The following is a 22,205-nucleotide window of genomic DNA, read 5'->3' as shown; positions in this document are numbered from 1 at the left end:
GCTTAGGAGATGAAGAAGGGCATAACGAAGAAGAATTTTGTCTTTTTGCTGGGTTTCCCATGTGCAACTGAGTGGCGCTCTTTGCGTCGGAGCCCTCGAAACGATGGCTATACATTGAGCTTTCGTTATTTCTGTGTGTCTTCTGTCTTCTCTTCTCCGCTGCTTTACACTTGCGCAGGGTGAAAGACAAGCAAACTTTGTGTTTGCTTGATTCTCACTTTGTTTATTTCAGAAAATCAGTACATTACGCATTGAGTGTAAGACCCTGGTTTGGAGGAAAATAAACCGCTTGGTATGAAGTTAATCTGCTTAGATTTCATTCAGTGAAAACACAAAACAGTTCTTGTTGAATAAGTTTTCCCTTTAAAAGTGCCTATCTTGAGATGTATAGACGATTTGTAGATAAATGGTCTGTCTTTCTGTAGAAAAAAAAACAGTTTTTAAAAAAATTGAGTTTTTGAGAAAATTAAATTAAAAATATTCATCTAATTTTTGTTCAGTGTTGTAATTTTATTAATTTTCTTTTATTTTCTTATTAATGCTCATCCAATTTTTGATACATCATCTTTTGAAAATATTTTTGCAGGACTTATCAATTTTGTCCAATGTTGTCCAAGAGTGATTTGTAGAAAATAATATGATAAAAAAATGTCAAAACATTTAAAATGTTAGACGTTAAGCACCTCCAACTACGTAATTCGTTAACTTTACGCATGGCGTAATACAAACATTAGTTAAAGTATTAAATAATACATTAATTTGCATTGAACTTTTATATATTTATTTATTTATTTACTTGTCTTCGCATTAATCGTAAGAAATTACTGTTAACTAATCCTATTTCTTAACACTGTCTTGGATATATTAATATTACATGCTTGGATATATTCATTTTTCATGGAAGTTCTATTGAAATTGATCTAGTTTTCAACGATATAAATGTATATGCACGTGTAAATTTCAGCATAAATTCATTTAATTTCAGATAGTTAAACGTGTAATTTTATATGTTGAAACCTGATCCACTTGGTAGTTGATAATTTAAAAAATATTTTTATCTGTGTAGATTTTTTTAAAGAAAAATAAATATGCAAAGTTGTTTGAGTAGACAACAATTTTACACCCACAATTTTTCATCGGAATCTGAGAGGGTGCTGCCAACTCCATAGTCGAGTTGGCATGAAATTCTTCCATACTAGGTATGTGCAAAAATTACAAAAATGTAAATACAAAGTTTTAAATTTGACCAAAAGCTATTGTTTAACGGTTTTTAAGCTTAGTGTTCAATTTGAACATTTCACAAAAGTTAGTATTTTTCAATAATTTTATTTACTACCTAAATAAATATTCAAAAATGATTGAAAATAATATATTTTCGTTATTTAAGCTTTCAACACTTTTTCGATTTTTTACCAACAATTGGTAATATTTTATAACCTTCATTTTTTTCCCTAGAAATACTTTATTTTTTCTTACAACTTTGTCTCAGACGTTTTTTTTTTCGATTAGAAGTGATGTTTTCGTGATATGATTTATTGAAAAATATCGAATACCGTTTGTGCCACTAAGCAGAAGATTCATTATCTTAGTACTGTCTAGAGCCTTGTTCGAGCAGTCCTCTATTGCTCTAGAAACAAACGAGATTCCATTTTAATAATGTTCGGCACTAAATCGGGTCTCCCGCCAAAATAGACAGTCTCGGGAGACTATAAAACCACTAAACACTCTCTTAACCATTATCCATTAGTCTTAAGTCATCTGTAGTCTCTAGTCCTAAATACAGTCCAGTGAAGCATACCTAAGTAACATTTCAAGTTTTGACAAGGTTTTAAAGCATTCTACAAGTCTAAATCATAGTCTGCAGAACCCTCATAAAACCCAAATTGTTACTTGGGATACCTGACCAGAAGATAAGTGTTTCGTTACCATGTTCAATAAACAGACTGTCACAAAGAACAATTGCAACTATTCGTTTGTCCACCTGAGAAGAAATCAGTGCATTTGTCCAGCTAAATGTGCGTTAATATGTTGGTCCTTCGAGCCGGATTTGTCGGTACTGTGTCTCGAACAATTACGTCGTCCATAATTGATTGTGTCTGCCTGTTGTGAAACAAACAAATACTTAATTTTATGTTATTTTTTGGTAAGATTCAATGCGGCCAAATTTGAGCAAAAATGATTGCCGATAACAAACAAATTTGTTACCTAAGTTTCAAGTCAATCGAAGGAGACGTCATCCAATTTTCACTCAATAGTGCACCTACGACAGAAGTTTCGTTGGTGGGCGTTGGCCAGATTTAGATTTTTCAGATATAATCCTAAATAGGACCTAGGCTGTTCTTTCGACTCCATTTCCGCGAGTTTTGATCACAGGACTTTAAAACTTGCAGGATGTAAATAATGCACTATGAACTAAATCCACCCAAATTTTCATTAAATTCTACCCAACGGTTAAAAAGTTAGAGCAATTTCATAGTGTGGCAATTTCATCGTGGACACCCTTTAGATTATTTAATACTCTAGTAATCTCAAGCCCGTGCTCTGTCACAATGTTTCATTGTGATTAATAAACACTCAAAGGGGTGAAATATCAAATTTAGGGTGAATTTGAAAAAAAAGGGAACTTGGAGTGTAGAGCGCACTGCACACTGGACGATTCTGAAGTCTGCCTAAGTAAGTGGGTTAGGGTCTAATGATGTCTGAATGGACAATACAGTGCAGGTGGATATTTTATTTTATACGCTCTATATTATAATCTTTGAATCAGCTTTAGGTTTTTGGGTTAACAGAGGTAGAACGCGGAGGGACCGCTTAGGGAAAGCATATTGTTCACACTTGAAATGTTCAGAGCGGCTGAGCTGTTCGGTGATAGTTTGACCAACAATCAATGCGAAACTATCGATTTTAAATTGGCTCACTGCTTGACTAGCCTAGTGGTCCCAAGCAAATCGGACTCCATTCTTTTCGAAATTCTAGTACTACACTATGTTTTTTTTTATTCGCTATGAAAGTTTGACAGATAAAATGAGGGGTTCGTGGAGTTTTCTATGTTTCGAGGGGTGCATCGATTAGCTTGGGACCGAAGACAGTACCAGAGCTGAGCCAAAAAGTTGAGCACGTTTCATCGAGACCTTCTAGTCTTAGAGTTACCTCTATGGTTTAACCTTCCTTACAAAACAAATTTGGCTCTAGAACAATTTTAAACTTATTCTGCATTATTCACATGTTGCAATTATTGAAAAGAGCTTGATATAAAGTTGCTTAATACAATTGTGCCATGCCAAAATCTTACCGAGTAGTTTAGCTGTTCTGATTTCGGTAGAGTTTGTTGAGATCGGGTATAGCTTCTGAGTATGAACAATTACAATGACATTAGTGCACCCACCACCCATTTCGTTAAAACTTCTATCAATATTTTCACGTCAATATTTGCATGTAAATATTTTGAACAATAATCAGTGGGTTCATCAATACAGGGCCGCTGCTCACTAAAATTGTTATAATCAATGGAATATTCTGAGTAAAATCACAACCTTCCTGACAAATGTTGCCGATGAATCTATCTGCTGCTGTTTGGTTGAAATCTTAAAACACGAAATCAAATTTTTCATTATTGACAATATTTTGGCGCTAATAAAAAAGGAAACTCTCATCATTGACTTAATTCTAGGTGAACATTTCGAAAGGTGCTATCTGCTTTGATCGATTCTCTTTCGTTAATAACTCATCTGAAAACCATTCACCCATATTCTTGTTTTCGTTCGAGCCATTGTAACCACACACGCAACATTGGTAGGGTTTGAACGGTTCAAACGAATACAAGAATATGGGTTATTATCTGCTGTATTTGCCGTACATAGCCGTGGTTATAAAATGAGAGATTCGATTGTGGGAATAGGTTAAATCAGATGGAACCTTTTGAAATGTTCTTCTAGAATTGAGTTACAGAACATTGCATCTTGCAGCGAGCCTGGCCGTTTCTTCTATCACTTCTATCCATTTTTCAACAGCCAATCGAACACACATTCTCCAGCACAAAACTCACCTCTGATCAAACTGAGCACGTACCGATGGTCGGGTTGTTCCTCCAGCTGGATCACCAAATCCCTGCTGCCGAACTTGTAGCTCTTCATGATCTCTTCGTCGTCCCGCAGGATCAGCACTAGAGCCGTAGCGAGCACCGCAGCTCCGACGATCACTGCCACCACCGAATAGACTAAACATTTTCGCGTCACTCTTAGCGCCATACTGTCATTGCTTTAACACACGGGTTCGGTTTAATCTCAATAGTAGGTTACGGGGTTACCCTTCGGTGGCACTGTTGAAAATTTAAACACAACAATCACTACCAATCACGAAACGAAGAAAGTAAATATTTCTGATCGACCGATTTGTTTGCTTCCCCGTCTCTGTTCGGGCTTGAACTGCCTGCGACCTGGTTGTTGATGGATGGATGGTGTGCGATGCTTTCCGATCGAATAAGCAGGATGAATGTTCTCTCCGCGGGCGGATTTGTTCTACTGCCAGTAGGATATATACCTGAGTGATCTCGTTTCGGTGTTTGTTTTTAAAAATAACCTCGACTCTCATTCAAACAAATAAATGCCGTACACATAGTCGACGAATACGCCGAAACAAGCGTTGCTTCCTGCTGCTGTGTATATTTTCTATTGAACCATCGGCGTTTCACTCATAAATGTTCGGGAAAATTGTTGAGAGCAATTAGGAAGACAAACACGTGATGTTAACGGATCGTTTTCTTTGACTCTGAAATTTTCCGATTTTTCTCGCTGTTCTCTTGCAGGGATGAGGAGCAAGTAGAGCGGAGTTCGATTGCGCGCGCGATCACGATGTGCGGAATCACGTGACTTCAAGTGCTGCTGGGAATTGGCGTGGTGACTGCACGGTGCAGTTACGAAATGTTAACAGAGACAGAGAGATGATCGTTTCATGACCGGTCAAAAAGCTGAGCTGATGGTCAATGGTAAAATTTTTGGACATTCGGTAAGTTTATGACACTAGTATCTCTCTAGTATCTGATAACAGTGTTGAAGAGAATTTTATAACTCAGATAATGGAGTCTGGAATTTCAAACGGACATACTGTTGTGAAAATATTAACTAGCATTATCCATAAAATCCAGTTGCTGTGTAGAAACAAGACTGATACCTCTGACCCCCGAAAATTGTTAGAATTCTTTTCAGTATTTATTTGTAACTTTAAATTCTATACGAATTTACGTCAGAACCCAAGTAATAATTATGGTTTTATGAGGGTTCTGTCGACCATAGTTTAGACTTGTAGAATGCTTTAAAACCTCGATAAAACATGTAATGTTGCTTGGGAATTCTATATTCTTTAAATTGTTTGAAACATGAAAATTGTTCCATGTCCCAGAGCCTTGAATATTTTCCAGGATTGATTAAAATGATTTTTTCGTTCAAATCTTAAAGATTTTTCAAAATGAAAATTCTTCATTTTGAGTAATTTTCTCCGTCTTAGATTGTTGATGCAATTTTTTTCTATATCTAGGATTATGAAAATGTTACAAAGTCTTAAACCTCGAAAAAAATGTTTCAGTCTTAAACTCTAAACAAATGTAAATGTCTCAGAATGAAAGAAATTTTCTTAAATCCCATAATTTTAAAAATTCATATAGAAATGTAGTGTAACAACATTATCTTGATTCGAGATTCACTTTTTTCCCCTAGATTTAATTTGTTTCATGTTCAAGATTTCTAAAACAATGTCATAAATCAATCGCCCTTTGCAATTCGGTAGCACACACACAGTTCCCACAGTTAAGAATAGTTACGAGAAATTATTATTAGCATGTCCATTATTGTGGGATGAACGAATTAATGAATTTATCAAAACATTATCATTAAGATTGATGGTTCGTTTTTTAATATATTAAGGGAACCATGTAGTATTTTTTTTGCTTTGAAAAATGCTTCCTCTAGTTTTGCTACTAAAGATAATTTTCTCACCAATAAATTAAAAAAAAGGTTTTTGATCAGGTCTTCAAAAAATGTAATCATTGAACCAATATAAAAATCCGGGAAATTTATTAGATTTGAACCGAAGACACCAAATCAAGAAGACTGGCAACATTGCCAGAATCCAAGCGACAGATACAATGGCGCTGCGCTTGAGTGAAGATGGAAGCAACGCATAGAAAAATCAGCAAATACACAAACCCTTCTTCTGTGGATGTAATATTTGCAATCAAATTCGTTCGAAGCATTTACCTTTGAGCTGCAGATGACGCAATTGTACCTGTCTCATAGCGTTCGTATGAAAAAATGGAATAGTTGCCAGTCTTCTTGATTTGTTGTCTTCGGTTCAAATCTAATAAATTTCCCGGATTTTTATATTGGTTCGTTTGAACCGAGAAAAACGGGAAAAACAGGAATTGTAAAATGAACACTCACTGACCACCCTAAAAGTTGCGCTTTGTTCATTGCCAGCAGCTCGGTCGCTTTTTTCGCTGCCGTTAGAAGCGACATGTGTGAAATAAAGAATACCATCAAGTTCAGCTTCAGCAATGGAAGTGAACAACCAAACATGGGTGAAATTGTCAATTTCGTGAAATCAGTAGATGTGGAACCGATTCAAATGGAAGCTCCTTATCGGATTGCGAAGGAGAAAGGACTTTTCATAAAGTTTAAATCCGAAGAAGAAGCGATACTCCATGCCTTGACTTTTAACTCGGAAGATTAAGTCCCATTATGCGATTGGAAAAGCAGCAGCATTTCACATGCAGGGGACTACGTTCAATATGGCTTTACACCGGACCTTTGTGACCATGCGCTAGGGTTAGTGTGCTGGCAGGGTGTCGACTACCTGGAAAACCTGGAAAACCTGGAAAATCAGGGAAAATCAGAGAATTCATGTTTGGACCTGGAAAATCAGGGAGACTCAGGGAATTTAATTCAAATTCAGCGAAACTTACTAATAATTATGACTGACCTCGCTAGTTTCAAACAACTTAATTACTCGGTGTAGTTTGAGGATAGTTGTTCATTTCTAATTTTTAATTAGAGTTGCAAACTGGCGTCTCTTAATAGATGTTTCACCCGGAATCTTCAAAAATTGTAAATGTCGATTTTTTTTTAGAACAGGCTACCCCCAAGGAACAGGATGAGTGAAATAAATATGCATAGAAAGGTCAACATCAACAGAAGTGAACAAGGCCAGTTACGATATGGAATACCTGTATTTTGGAAGATATACTGAACAGCTAAGTAGGTATCAAAGATTTCAAATATTGAGAATTAACATTAACTGAACATACCAAACTCGTTCTGGCTGGGTTCCATTTGGTGAATTTTAACTTAAATTTGACAGATGGAAAATTTTCAAATGAACCTGCTGACAGACACAAAGGGATTTTCGCGCATATTAATTTATTTTCGAAGCGTCAAATTGAAGTGAAAAATCATCAAATGGAACACAGCCTAAGCAACCTATAATTAAAGCACATCTCAGGAAAGTCACCCTAAAATGCTACGTCATTTATGCATTTTGTAAACCTTTAAAGTTTTAATATTGTCATGTTGTTACTATTGAAATGGAATTAACTTACAGAATTTTAGAGGTGAAAGCGCTGCTTTTACGATTTTCAATCGATTAGCAATTGGTTAAGCGTATAATCCGGAATAGTTTTCTTGTGAAGCTGGGTCACAACAAGCTCAAAGAAAAAGAAAATTATAATGGGATTAAAGACAAGTGTTTCATATGCAAGATGTAGCAGAACTGAGTGAATTGCTGCCCCTAGCGTGGAATTCGGAAACAGTTGCAAAAGGACTTCTAAGGATGAGAAAATGTCCATGTCAAAGACCTCTTCTCGTATCATGGAGTAAATCGAGGTAAGAAACGGATCACGGAAATTGCTGAAAATTGTATGCGATTATGCAAGCCTTTTTTGTAGAACCATCTCGGTAGGTTGCAGTTTCCTTCACACATCGCTGTCAATCATAGTAACATCCCGGTTACTGCTTGCACTTATAATCTGGCGCTTACCACATTTAAAATTTGTGAATTAAAGAAAATTGCGGTGCATGTTTTTGGCAACACGTGATTCTGTCTTTTTTGCATTCTATAAAATGTATCGATCGCTTTACTCAATTTGAGATTGTACTGGACCATTTTTCATGGGTCACACTGGTACATACAAAGATGAATACTAAGATGAAACTGTCGGAAGAAAAGCTTTCTATTTTAGTGTCCTCTTTCACGGTCCCTTTCATCCAATAAATACCCCCCGTATTCAAGGTAATTTTGTGGTTTTGCTGCCCCCTCAGTAGAGATGAAATTTTGCGCTCATTTTTATCAAAACAATCACACCAAAATCAGAGATGTCCTATTTTTTAATTACTCGATTAACAACTAATCGATTTTTTTTGTTCACTGTACTACCATTTTTCCACCAATGAGAGTGCAGCACATGTTTGAAACGATCGGTGATGACCCTCTGGAGATGCCAATGCTTATATCGGCATTATATAACCGATTACAAATATTTTACTTTTCGGTTCGTTAATCGATTAATCGATTATTCGAATGAAAGTCGGCCATCCCTAGATGAATATGAAACGTCATTTCAAATATAAGGACCGTACATAAATAATGATACAATTTGAAAGGGACCGGGGCTAATCACAAATTACGTCCCCACGGTAACTGAAACAAACACGAGTGTTCACCGGTTGGTACATATCTGAGGAAAGCTGATGAGTCCTGCCAAAGACGTACTAGGTACTGTACCTGGAATTTTTTTGGGATAATCTTCTGGAAAATCAGGGAATTTGCTGATCTTCATTGAGTAGACACCCAGCCTGGGGAAATATGGGAAAGTAAAAGTGTCATCCGGGAGAAATTTGCGGTTAAGCTGTGCTTAGACATGTACACAGGTGTACGTGGTGTGTACATGGATGTGAATATGGAAATTCACACCTAGCTACATTTCATCAATCGGAAAGGGAATATATGTTAAGACGGTAATAAGAATAAATGCTTCCTTTGAAATACGGAGGTGCATCGGATGAACTCCTGCCCCAAGCGGAAGACCCGGAAGGAACAAGAGAAGCAACACCACGACGAAGAATAGCAGCAGCACAACTGAAAGCAAAGCAGCAGCAGTTCGTCGTATGTTGGTGTAGTGGTGGAAGGTGCGTCTTTGAACAACAACGACCAGGAAACGGAGAAATATGTGGAAGAAATGGAAGAGAATGTAGTTGATATGACCGAGACGATCGCGATGGCCCAGTAGCGCAGAGCAATCGAGTGAAAAAAAATTGGGAAATGATACATTTTTAAATTATTTACACACTGGTCATGTATAAAATAAGGTTTCATACATCAATCTCGTATACATATCATAGAATAAAACCTTATCTCAAGTGCACGACTGTCTAGGGATTTGTTAATTTATTTGTAACCTCATTGTCCAGAAACGCAAATTTACAAAAAGGAAGTATCCACACGCTGATTATTTGACGACTGAACAAATCAATTATGAGCTAATGAGCTCCATGCGAAATTATTCAGAAGATACTGGGAAGGACATTCAAACAAAACTTCGGTTGTTGCGTAGGCTATTTCAAACAGATCAAAAAGAAGGAATGGAACACAGGCCTCCATACCAATTTGAGCAGGAGGTTAATATGATCACGAATCGCGTTCAGCAGATCCGACAAGCAATAGAAGAAGAGTAGGATCCAAAGCTAGTGTCCCGGTTAAGACATTACTATTTATGGGTTAAAAGAGGGGAGACGTCAAACGTAGATATGGAAAATACGCATAACGAACTTCTCAGGACGATTAAAGATGACACAACAGACCAAGATGGAAAACCTAAGGATCCGAATAAGACTGAATCAAAACCTAAACTACTACCTACACGACCAAACCACAACAAGAATGATTCAAAGGGGAATGACAAACAGCCAACCTACCGTGCAGCAATTTTTTGTGGACCTCAAGAACACATTGCAGCGATTGGGAAATCTGAGAACCAAGGACGACCAAAAGAACACGAGTAAGGATCGTGGGATGATAGAACGAACGAAACCAGCCAAACCAGCTAAAGACAAGTCACAAGCCACAGATTCCGACAGCTATGAGCCGGATAGAGGGAGGCAAAGCCGCAGAGGACAAGAAAGAAGTAGTAAACACGAAGGGACCTGAGTACGATCGAAGGATCGATGAAACAACGAGGGTAGGAGTACCAGTAACGATATAACCAGCGGATCGGTTAGATACCGTTGAAGAATGAGCAGAGATTTTCAATACTTTCGAAGGATTGACCACTGGAAGCTCTCCTTTTCCGGAGACAACAGAACTGTATCGGTAGATAATTTTCTGTATAAACTGAAGAAGATAGCGGAACTTGAACGAGTTTCAGGGCAGAGTCTATTAAGAGACATTCGCCTGATCTTCGAAGGACAAGCCTCGGATTGGTTCTTCACATACGTTGATGGGTTCGAGGATTGGGATGACATCGAAGAGAGAATACGATTTCGGTTTAGAAATCCAAATCAGGATCAAGGGATTCGGCAAAGGATTCATGAACTGAAGCATCACAGGGGCGAATCTTTCAACGCTTTCGTGTCGGAGATAGAGTGTTCAGTTGCTTTCAAAACCACTTTCGAGGCGGCGGAAGTTCGCCCTTATTTGGAACAACATGCGCCCACACTACCGTTAAAAAATCTCCATCGTTCGAGTTCGAGACTCGGATCACTTGATCAGTTTGAACCACAGAGTCGACGGACAGTCCTCCACGGAGGTGGTGCTTAAGCTGTCCGTTTGTCGAGCCAAGGAACGTTTCAGAAGACGGAAAACCAATAGCCACATTTTGCGCGCTACATAATACTTTTTTTTTTGTATTCAATGTTACTCGGCTCCGTTGAGTTGTTTTACGAAATTTGACCCTTAAATAAACGAATTGGAAACAAACAAACTTTTATGTATCAGAATCAATGTAGGATCCGTCACCCTATATGCTATAAACTGAACAATTCCTAGACCCCTTCAAGTCCGCTCGGCGCAGCGTGTCTTGTCACTTATCACTCTAACTCTTCGCTCATAAAAACACAGATATCAATTTCTCGAAACAACCCATCGCCTAATTATGGCAATAAGACTGTCAATTAGTATACTAGACAAGACCGCCACTGTTTTATCACCACACACCAGTCACCAACCAATATAATTCCACTGATTACCGGCCCGAGACGATCTGGATTGATTTATGGCACGGTCAAAATCATAAATCAATTGCGATTTACAATCCCCATCGGACAGAGTGTTTGCACTCCTTTTCACTCGACGCACATACAGAATTTTCTTCGAATGAGCCAAGTCACAATTTCTAATTCCCCTCCTAATAATGATGTATCATGTTTAAGTAGCCAAATAGCATATCTTCAACCAACCGACATCTTCGGTGGTTCTACGCGCCAGCGGTAAAGCATATGATGTGACTACTAATGGCGTGTTTTCATTTCACTCTCACTTTTCGGTACAAGATCACTTAATTCGTTACACGCAAACTTCTGTCATCGTCTGCGCGTCTAACTTCACTGTCGTCTTCGTCGTCGCACCGTTACAAACCCTCCCCACAAGCGATTCCCACCCGCCCTTTAGGGAAAAATTTCCCTCCTTCTTGATTTACAATATGTACACATACATTTGACTGTGCTACCGCGACGAGATCGTGGGACCAACTGAGCAAAGCTCAAAGATCGACCGCCAACCGAAACGAGCGAACCTGTTAGCGCGCGAACGGTCTTAACCTGAATAAAAGAAGAGATCAACCGCAGGATACGGTTCGGGGAAAACGCGTGCGTCTGGGATGGGTGACGGAAAACGCCTATCCGTCAGTTCCCGCGGAGTGGGTGGTGATACTTAAAGTACGAGTCATTGACCACATTCGAGCGGTATTGCACATGTTGGGTGAAGTTTTTCGCGATGGAATGGAATGTTGCTTTGAGAGAAATTTAAAATTCTAGTCCACTTGGGTCAATGATGGAAGATGGGCTAGGTTAGTGGGGGCTGTCCGTAAACTACGTAGACAGTTTTGGAGAGGTTTTAGACTCCAACTTATTTGATATTTGTATGCACCGTAGAGACTTGTCCACCGCCCGTCCTCCCACAAACGTCAACGTGGTTTATTAACAACCCCTAGGGAAAATAAGTATGATTTACAGCAGTTAGAGATTTTCAGAAATGGGTTTCATAAAAAAAATCTTTTCACGTGAAAATTTGTTTTCCTTCGACACATTCACTGTCATTACTAAGACACAAACACAATCGCTTACAAATGGGAAAGTTAGTGATTCGGTCGTAAATGTGGGAAGGAATTTCCGTTGGTCAGATGTAAGTCAATCGGACGGCTTAAAAACATCTGAGCTAATTTGACGCGTAAATTGACTGATTTAATGAGCTGAAAATATTCGAATTAAACATAACGTAGTTTTGTAAACGCTTACACTCCCAGCTCATTCAAGTGAGTAATTTAATTGTATATATAGGTGGTGTGATTTATTAGAGCTAAGTTGACACAACACACAACATCATCCACATTACTGACCTCATTTGAAAAACTGTTCCATATGTATTATACTTACACTTATCCACATATACGGATAATTGTATAACACGTTTATGTTGCTTAGCTCATCGAGCACACAACATAAAAAACTTCATGATTTTTGTAATACATTCGACAGTTTTCATAGGATTTCTGATGTCTTTATCTTGTTGGAAAGGATACTAGTTCCCCATTCTTATAGTTCAATTTGTCATGTCACATGGTTTTGTCGAGTCGGTAGATAAGCACAAAAACATAAGAAATGGATGAATATTCAAATTAAATTACGTCCCCTAATGCAACACTTACAAATAATGAAGTAATGAAATTGGGTTGTTAGCTTACCTTACCTTACCAATCAGGCTAAGGCCTTGTTGTCCTCTGCTGTCCGAAGAAGTCGTCTCCATTCTACTCGATCCATGGCCACAATTCGCCAGCCTCGTAGTCGATCCACCTTGCCCGCTGCGCGCCTCTTCTTCTTGTTCCTGTTGGGTCGCTTTCTAGAACCATTTTCACTGGGTCGTCGTGCGGCATTCTTACGACGTGCCCAGCCCACCGTAGTCGCCCAATTTTTGCAATGTGGACGATGGATGGTTCTCCCAGCAGCTGGTGCAATTCATGGTTCATTCGCCTCCTACACGTTCCGTCATCCATCTGCACTCCACCGTAGATGGTACGCAACACCTTCCGTTCGAAAACACCAAGGGCGCGTTGGTCCTCCACGAGCATAGTCCAGGTCTCGTGGCCGTAGAGGACCACCGGTCTAATCAGCGTCTTGTAGATAGTCAACTTCGTGCGGCGTCGAATTCTATTCGACCGGAGCGTCCTCCGGAGTCCAAAGTAGGCATGATTCCCTGCCATAATGCGTATTTGAATTTCTCTGCTGGTATCATTTTCGGCGGTCACCAGTGAGCCCAAATACACGAACTCATCGACCACCTCGATTTCGTCACCGTCAATCTGAACTCGGTGTGAGAGGCTAACATTGTCTTCCCTAGAACCTCTTCCTTTCATGTATTTTGTCTTCGATGCGTTGATGGCAAGTCCAATCCGCCTAACTTCAGCCTTCAGTCTGATGTACGCCTAGCTTCAGCCTTCAGTCTGATGTACGTTTACGTTCTCAAAGTTCCGTGCCATTATGTCAATGTCATCGGCGAAGCCAAGGAGCTGGATGGACTTCCTGAATATCGTGCCACTCGTGTCTATCCCAGCTCTGCTGATCACACCTTCTAACGTGATGTTGAACAGCAGACACGAAAGTCCATCACCTTGCCGTAACCCCCTTCGAGATTCAAAGGGTGTCCTCCCGGATACTCGAACAACGCACATCACTCAATCCATCGTTGCCTTGACCAATCGCGTCAGTTTGTCCGGAAATCCGTACTCGTGCATAATCTGCCATAGCTGATCTCGATCGATTGTGTCGTATGCGGATTTGAAATCGATGAACAAATGATGTGTGGGCACGTTGTATTCGCGGCATTTCTGCAGAACCTGCCAAATCGCGAAAATTTGGTCCGTGGTAGCGCGGGCACCCATGAATCCCGCCTGGTATTGCCCCACGAACTCTCTTGCAAATGGTGACAGACGGCGGCATAGAATTTGGGAGAGTACCTTGTAGGCGGCGCTCAGCAGTGTGATCGCGCGGTAGTTGCAGCAATCCAACTTGTCGCCCTTTTTGTAGATTGGGCATACGACACCTTCCATCCACTCCTCCGGTAATATCTCCTCCTTCCAAATCTTGGCAATTACCCAGGGCAGCGCTCTAGCCAGTGCTTCACCACCGTATTTTTATAGCTCACTTGGTAGTTGATCTACACCAGTTGCTTTGTTGTTCTTCAGCCGACCGATCTCCTCCTCAACTTCTTGAAGATCAGGGGCCGGTAGTCTGTCGTCTTCTGCGCGTGCTCCAAGGTCTGTTGCCGTGCCACCTTCGTTTTCTGCTGCATCACCGTTGAGGTGCTCGTCATAGTACTGCTTCCACCTCTCAATCACCTCACACTCGTTCGTGAGAAGGTTACCGTCCAAGTCCTTGCACATATCGGCTTGCGGCACGTAGCCTTTGCGCGAACTATTTAGCTTCTCATAGAACTTCCGTGTGTCGTTTACGCGGTACAGATTTTCCATCGTCTCGCGATCTCGGTCTTCCTGCTGACGCTTCTTCCTTCGGAAAACCGAGTTTTGTCTGTTCCGCGCTTGTCTGTATCGCTCTACATTCAATCTCGTGCGGTGTTGCAGCATTCTCGCCCGTGCTGCATTCTTCTCCTCTACTAACAGTTTGCATTCGCCGTCAAACCAGTCATTTCTTCGGTCCGGGATTGCAGTACCTAGTGCCGCTGCAGCAATACTACCTATGGCTGAACGGATGTCCCTCCAGCCATCTTCAAGAGAAGCTGCGCCAAGCTGCTTTTCCGTGGGTAGCTGCTGCGCGTAGTCCTGGGCAACTCCGGCGTCCCGTAGTTGCTCAATGTTGGGTCGCGGCGTTCGACTTCGACGTGTGTTATGCACCGTTGAGAGTTTTGAGCGCATGCATACTGCAACTAGGTAGTGGTCCGAATCTATATTCGCACTGCGGTACGTGCGGACGTTGATAATGTCGGAGAATAATTTCCCGTCGATTAGAACGTGATCGATTTGGTTTTCTGTGTGTTGGTCAGGTCTCCAGGTGGCTTTGTGGATATCCTTGCGGGGGAAAAGGTACTTCGAACTACCATACCCCGAGAGGCTGCAAAGTTCACGCATCGTTGGCCGTTGTCGTTCGATACGGCAAGCAGGCTGTTTGGCCCGATTGCCGGTCTATACATTGCCTCCAGTCCTACCTGAGCGTTCATGTCGCCGATGACGATTTTGACGTCCCGTTGCGAACAGCCGTCGTACACCTGCTCCAGCTGCGCATAGAACGCTTCTTTCTCGTCGTCGGGTCTCCCTTCGTGTGGGCAGCGCACGTTGATGATGTTATAGTTGAAGAAACGGCCCTTAATCCTCAACTTGCACATCCTCGCGTTGATCGGCTGCCAACCAATCACGCGTTGGTGCATCTTACCCAGCACTACAAAGCCGGTTCCCAGCTCGTTGGTGGTGCCACAGCTCTGGTAGAAAGTAGCCGCTCGATGCCCGCTTTTCCATACCTTTTGTCCCGTCCAGCAAAGTTCCTGCAGTGCTACGACTTTGAAGTTGTCTGTCTCGCCGGGGGACCATCGTGCACAGCTCTGTTTAGAGTCCCACGCTGGCACTAGGACGGTGATCAGCCGCTCCTAACATGGAGAACAGACGCCGTTTTGAGCCGCACCTCCATGATGAACAGACGCTCAGGTTTGGTGAAGCATTTTCTCTATCACCGTACTATGGTTACCGCGCCAGTGTTCGCGTCGCACCTCTTCACTTTGCTATTGCCGGACTGGCAACATTGCCCAGGCTACGCCACCCAGCTGTGTCCATGTTTCAGCTGGTAGTCTTTTGTTATCATATGACTCGAGGAGGCGTGAAGTAGGAACTTGTGAGGACCAGGGCTAGGTATTCCGCTCCTTCCAGGTTGTCAACTCACCATTTTGTAGCCCAATGTTGTTTTATTTAAGCATTCCGCTAACAACCCAATTTCATTACTTCATTATGATGGCTACCAAGCCTTTGGGATTTTCCTTATTAGAGAGTTGAATAGATTTTTCTCCTTTAGTTTACTTAAATCTTTGGTTTTAGTTAGTTAGTTCCGATTCAACACATTGTAGTTTCATTTTTATACCTGTGATCTTGACTTTTATACCTAGGGGATGAGTACTTAAGGGGGTTAGATTTTGAAAAGTTCTTTAGTGGGAATGACACTGATGAAGACTGCACATTGAAGTCGAAATACGTATCTGTCATGGATACCAAAATTAATTAAGTGGAATTAAATGGAAGATAACCTTTTTTGCTGCTTTACTTAGAAATAACTAATTCTACACCTGACGAAATACATTTTTTGACAAAAAATATTAGAAGTAAACAAACATGTCATGTACAATTAAGTGCTGAAAGACTCAAATATTCGTTACTCGATGAAAAGTACGTTTGATTGAGCTGAATTTCGCGTCTGTTATGACTCAATTTTATGTCAAAATTGGCGCTCGTATGTGTCAGTCTTAGATCACCTAAATTTACATGATTTTTTCAATGTCTTCCAAACCGCTAAAATGAACACTTTATTAATTTTCAATTGGTCACTATTGAAAATTACACAAATGTCCAACTGTTGCAATGGTGATCATAATTATCACCGATTACCTGCAAAAAGCGCTTTCGCTAACACAAATTTCAAAATCGAATTGAATCCGGGCTCACTGAACGGTACTTTTTCAATCACCGTATGTGGTGGTGTCCATTGTTCTCCAGTACACAACAAAAGGCTGCCCGCAAGCAGCGAGCTGCAGCCCACATGACCATCCATTCCCCGAAGAAAGAGGAAGAAACCGCTCTGCTACTGATAGGAATCAGTAGCTCTTCGTGAGTCGCTGTAGGCCATCTATGCCAAGAGCGTCACGCTCGTTCCAAACAACATACAGCTCACCAGCCTCATCTAATAGCTCAGCATTACTCAACCATCACAATAAAACGGTCCTTTTCAGGGCCACCATAAATTTGTTAAAGAGTATTTTCTGGGCATTTGTCAAGGTCATCAATCGGATGTCAGTTATCATATGCTTAAATCTTACATACACTCTTAGAAAAAATCGAGAACTGTATTTTTTTAAAAAGGTTACCGACTCAACTGTAATTTGCTTTATTATTGTTTCAAAGTGGCGGTCACTGCAACCCATGCAGTGTTGCAAATTGCTCCACCCATTCGGAAGGATTCGGCGCTACACTGAAACCGGAAGCATTGGATGAAGATTCCAAATGCTGTTTTCAGATCGTCGCCAACGGGAATGGAACTTGGACCGACAGAAAAAAAAACATACAACAACATCGGCCATCTGTAATCGATATTTATTAAGATAACGAAAATTAATTACTTAAGGAAATTATCTACGATTTGCTCATCTTGGCATGACAGCCTCCATAATTTCACCTTTTTATTTTCCACGAACACGAATGTTTTCAAAGTCGATCGAAAATCACAATATGGTGAGTTTGACGTTTACCGAGACCGTTACCGAACTCAGTAATGGAACGCTTTGTTTACCGAAACTTCAGTAAAATATTTCACTGAAATCAGTGATGAAGCTGATTTACAGACCTGCCGGTAAAAATGTTTACCGTTTTAATTAAATTAAAATTAAATAGCCGAAATTCGGTTATTTCATTTACAGTTTTCATCAATAAAGCGAGAAAACAGCGAAACATATGTAATTTTTAGCATTACCGATCTAAGACGGTATTTTTTTTTACCGAACTCAGGGTCTCTGTTTAAGTGTGTACCATGTATTTTTAAGGCAACATTGGGGGTGCAATTCCAAAAACCAAAGTCGGTTGCGGCGTAAAAGTGGTCTGATTTTGATCCAGAGATTAATATTTAAAACAAAATTTAATTAATAGGAAATTTTTCTACGAATCTGTTAAAATTAATGCTTTATCATTTTTCAAAATGTCACTATTGTAAGCACGAATGTGCAACTGTTGCTATGATAATTAAAATTATCACCGATTGCGTGCGAAAAGTGCTTTCCCTAACACAAATTTCAAAATTGAATTACAAAAATTGAAATCACCGCGTGTGGTGAGTGGTGCACTCCAGTACACAACGAAAGGCTCTTCGCAAGTAGCTAGCTATCAAGGCTGTCCTCAACCGCTGATCGGATTCAGTTGCTCGTCGTGGACCATCTATGTCAAGCGCGTCACCCTCGTTCCAAACAACATACAGCTCGCCAGCCTCATCCGTGTTGAACACCGTAATAGCCGAGCTAATAGCTCAGCATTACTCAACCATCACGACAAACCAGTTCTTTTCAGGACCACCATAAATTATTGTTGTTTAAAAATTTAATGTTCATTGAACGTTCGTTCGCCTTGCTGCCAGCCACATCACCTCCAAAGCTCTTTGATCATGTACCCAGCAACCAAACGTTTGTGGTCAAATGCGTAACAGTTTTGAAGTGGTACATACAAATTCGCGCAATGACCGAATACCACATGACCTTGCCAATTAACCAGAAACACTTCGAATTAATTAAGGTTTTCTCCCAGGATGCTAGAAAAAAGCAAAAAAATCTCGAACTTATATGATTGATCGCGAATATCTGGCGATTGGAAAATTTTAGCAAGAAATTCCTCCAATCATTTTATTTATCTATTGAATAAACCAAAAATTCCATGCGTTTTGTATACGAAAATGCGTAATTTTGTCATCAGAAAACAAAGCGTTTTCGTGATGGGAAAAAAGTGGTTTCCCTAACACAGTCGCCGAATATTGATACCGAGCACGTAATTCTACGTCAAATCTACGGTCGTGTCTTGAATACAACCTCTTACTTTTTATTTCACACCTCTCCGACTAAGATCTCGAACGTTCAAAAGAGATTTTGAAATAAAACAACAATATATATAGTTGAAGATGCTAATTTCAAATAACAGACTGTAGTGGTAATTTTTATACGATAGATGGAGTAGATGAAAGCATAGAGTTGATAGTTCCGTTAGAGTACGGCAGTGTGAAGATTGTATATAGATATTAGACAAGCGAGCTAGGACAACTTTTAAGGAAGGTACAAATCGGTTTTTTCATCTCTCTTTACCAAACTCCCCCTTTGGAGAGGGATGGTGAGGTGTCGGTTTTCATCTCTTTTTGCCAGTGGTGGCGGGGGGGGGGGGACACCCCTCACCATCCCTCTCCAAAGGGGGAGTTTGGTAAAGAGAGATGAAAAAACCGATTTGTACCTTCCTTAAAAGTTGTCCTAGCTCGCTTGTCTAATATCTATATACAATCTTCACACTGCCGTACTCTAACGGAACTATCAACTCTATGCTTTCATCTACTCCATCTATCGTATAAAAATTACCACTACAGTCTGTTATTTGAAATTAGCATCTTCAACTATGTAAATCGTTGACTTCACGTAGAAGTAATACTAAAAACATATAGTCAAAGTACACAACAATATATACCTTAACTCACCTAAAACATAGTATAGTGTAGCATATGCGACCGTAGAAATCGTGAGCGACTTTCTCAAACACATCGAAACTAGTCACTTGCTAAGCCTGCATGTTCAATCGCGATCGCGATAACTATTTTTTTTCAAACAGCATCAAGTTCCAACATTTACAAACGCTTCATCACATATCACGTTACAAGTGGGAATCAATAGTGATAATAAATTCCAAAGTACGGTGATAGAGGAAATGCTTCACCAAACTCGAGCGTCTGTTCACCATGGAGGTGCGGCTCAAAACGGCGTCAGTTCTCCGTGTTAGGAGCGGCTGTTCACCGTCCTAGTGCCAGCGTGGGACTCTAAACAGAACTATGCACAATGGTCCCCCAACAATTCACGCTGAAAAAAAATATAAAGCTGCAAATACTGAAGAAAGAAATACGAATCGAAACAATCGGCACAGACCTACGCGTCAAAATAGGGACTACGATTGGAAACTCGGAACATGGAACTGCAAATCACTCGGCTTCCCGGGCTGCGATAGGTTAATCTATGACGAACTTCAACCACGCAACTTCGAAGTCGTTGCAGGAACTTTGCTTGACGGACAAAAGGTATGGAAAAGTGGGCATCGAGCGGCTACTTTCTACCAGAGCTGTGGCACCATCAACGAGCTGGGAACCGGCTTTGTAGTGCTGGGTAAGATGCGCCACACGAGGAAGTGCTAGTTGAGGATTAAGGGTCGTTTTTTCAACAACAGCATCATCAACGTGCACGAAGGGAGACCCGACGACAAGAAAGAAGCGTTCTATGCGCAGCTGGAGCTGGTGTATGACGGCTGTTCGCAACGGGACGTCAAAATCGTCATCGGCGGCATGAACACTCAGGTAGGACGGGAGGCAATGTACAGACCGGCAATCGGCCAAACAGCCTGCATGCCGTATCGAACGACAACGGCCAACGATCCGTGAACTTTGCAGCCTCCCTTGGTATGGTAGTCCGAAGTACCTTTTTCCCCCGCATGGATATCCACAAAGCCACCTGGAGATTATCTGACCAACACACAGAAAACCAAATCGATCACGTTCTAATCGACGGGAAATTCTTCTCCGACATTATCAACGTTCGCACGTACCGCAGTATGCATGCGCTCAACACCCGTCGAAGTCGAACACTGTGACTCAACATTGAGCAATTACGGGCCGCCGGAGTTGTCCAGGATTACGTGCAGCTGCACTATCCACGGAAGACCAGCTTGGCGTAGCTATTCTTGAAGATGGCTGGGGGACATCCGTTCCGCTATAGGTAATATTGCTGCAGCGGCACTAGGTACTTCGATCCCGGACCGAAGAAATGACTGGTTTGATGGCGAACGCAAACTGTTAGTAGAGGAGAGAATAACACAGCACGGGCGAGAATGCTGCAACACCGCGCGAGATTGAATGTGGAGCGATACAGACAAGCGCGGAACAGACAAAACTCGGTATTTCGAAGAAGAACCGTCAGTAGGAAGACCGAGATCGCAAGGCGATGGAAAATCTGTACCGCGTAAACGACACACGGAAGTTCTACGAGAAGCTAAATAGTTTGTGCAAAAGCTACGTGCCGCAAGCCGATATGTGCAAGTACTTAGACGGTAACTATCTCACGAACGAGTGTGAGGTGATTGAGAGGTGGAAGCAGTACTATGACGAGCAACTAAACGGTGATGCAGCAGAAAACGAACGTGGCACGTTAATAGACCTTGGAGCACACGAAGAAGACGACAGGCTACCGGTTCCTGATCTTCAAGAAGTCGAGGAGGAGATCGGTCGGCTGAAGAACAACAAAGCAACTGGTGTAGATCAACCACTGGCTACAGCGCTGCACTGGGTAATTGCTAAGATTTTAGAGGAGGAGATATTACCGGAATTGTGGATGGAAGGTGTCGTATGCCCAATCTACACAAAGGGTGACAAGTTGGATTGCTGCAACTACAGCGCGATCACACTGCTGAGCGCCGTCTACAAGGTACTCTGCCAAATTCTATGCCGCCGCCTGTCACCATTTGCAAGAGAGTTCGTGGGGCAATACCAGGCGGGATTCATGGGTGCCCGCGCTACCACGTCAATTGACGTGGAACTCTGCTCATGTTTAGAAACTTCTCCAAAGACACATAGTTCAACTCAAAATGTCTGGCGTAATCCCACACAATTTTCACCATTTGAACCACTGTGCCATGTGTGATGGGTTCGATAGGTAGGGTCGGTTGTTGGCACTCAGTTACGGAATAGAGACCGACGGAAAATAAAGGAAATATGAAAAAAGCTTATATTAAGCTGATGAAAAATCAATTACGTTAATTGGAGCTAAATTGACAGTTTGAACCACTCTACTAGGCATAATATGGCACCCAATATACAAATGCAAATATGGCGAAGCCTAGTTCTCAATTAACTTGGATGATAATTTAAATTACATACTACAAAGCCTCCTATCTTATCCTCACGTGATACCTAAAACAAACATTTCTGATAAAATGGATCATCGCAATAAGCAATCCTCAT

The 22,205-nt window shown here is 41.0% G+C and overlaps 1 protein-coding gene across 1 annotated transcript in view; it reads right to left on the bottom strand.

Annotated features, from left to right (window-relative positions):
* LOC135702488 (myogenesis-regulating glycosidase-like) overlaps positions 1-4,443 on the bottom strand; it is a 71,472-nt gene extending 67,029 nt beyond the window's left edge. Inside the window, exon 1 of the mRNA XM_065223535.1 lies at positions 4,046-4,443. Coding sequence (XP_065079607.1) covers positions 4,046-4,247 — 202 coding nt within the window. The 5' untranslated portion in view covers positions 4,248-4,443. The remainder of the gene's footprint in view (positions 1-4,045) is intronic.
* Positions 4,444-22,205: the final 17,762 nt, after the last annotated feature.

This window comes from Ochlerotatus camptorhynchus, unplaced genomic scaffold, assembly GCF_037179485.1.
Source record: "Ochlerotatus camptorhynchus isolate MF236.1 unplaced genomic scaffold, CSIRO-AGI_Acam_v1.1 ptg000193l, whole genome shotgun sequence".
NCBI classification, from domain to species: domain Eukaryota; kingdom Metazoa; phylum Arthropoda; class Insecta; order Diptera; family Culicidae; genus Ochlerotatus; species Ochlerotatus camptorhynchus.
This window is presented reverse-complemented; position numbering and strand designations above follow the sequence as displayed.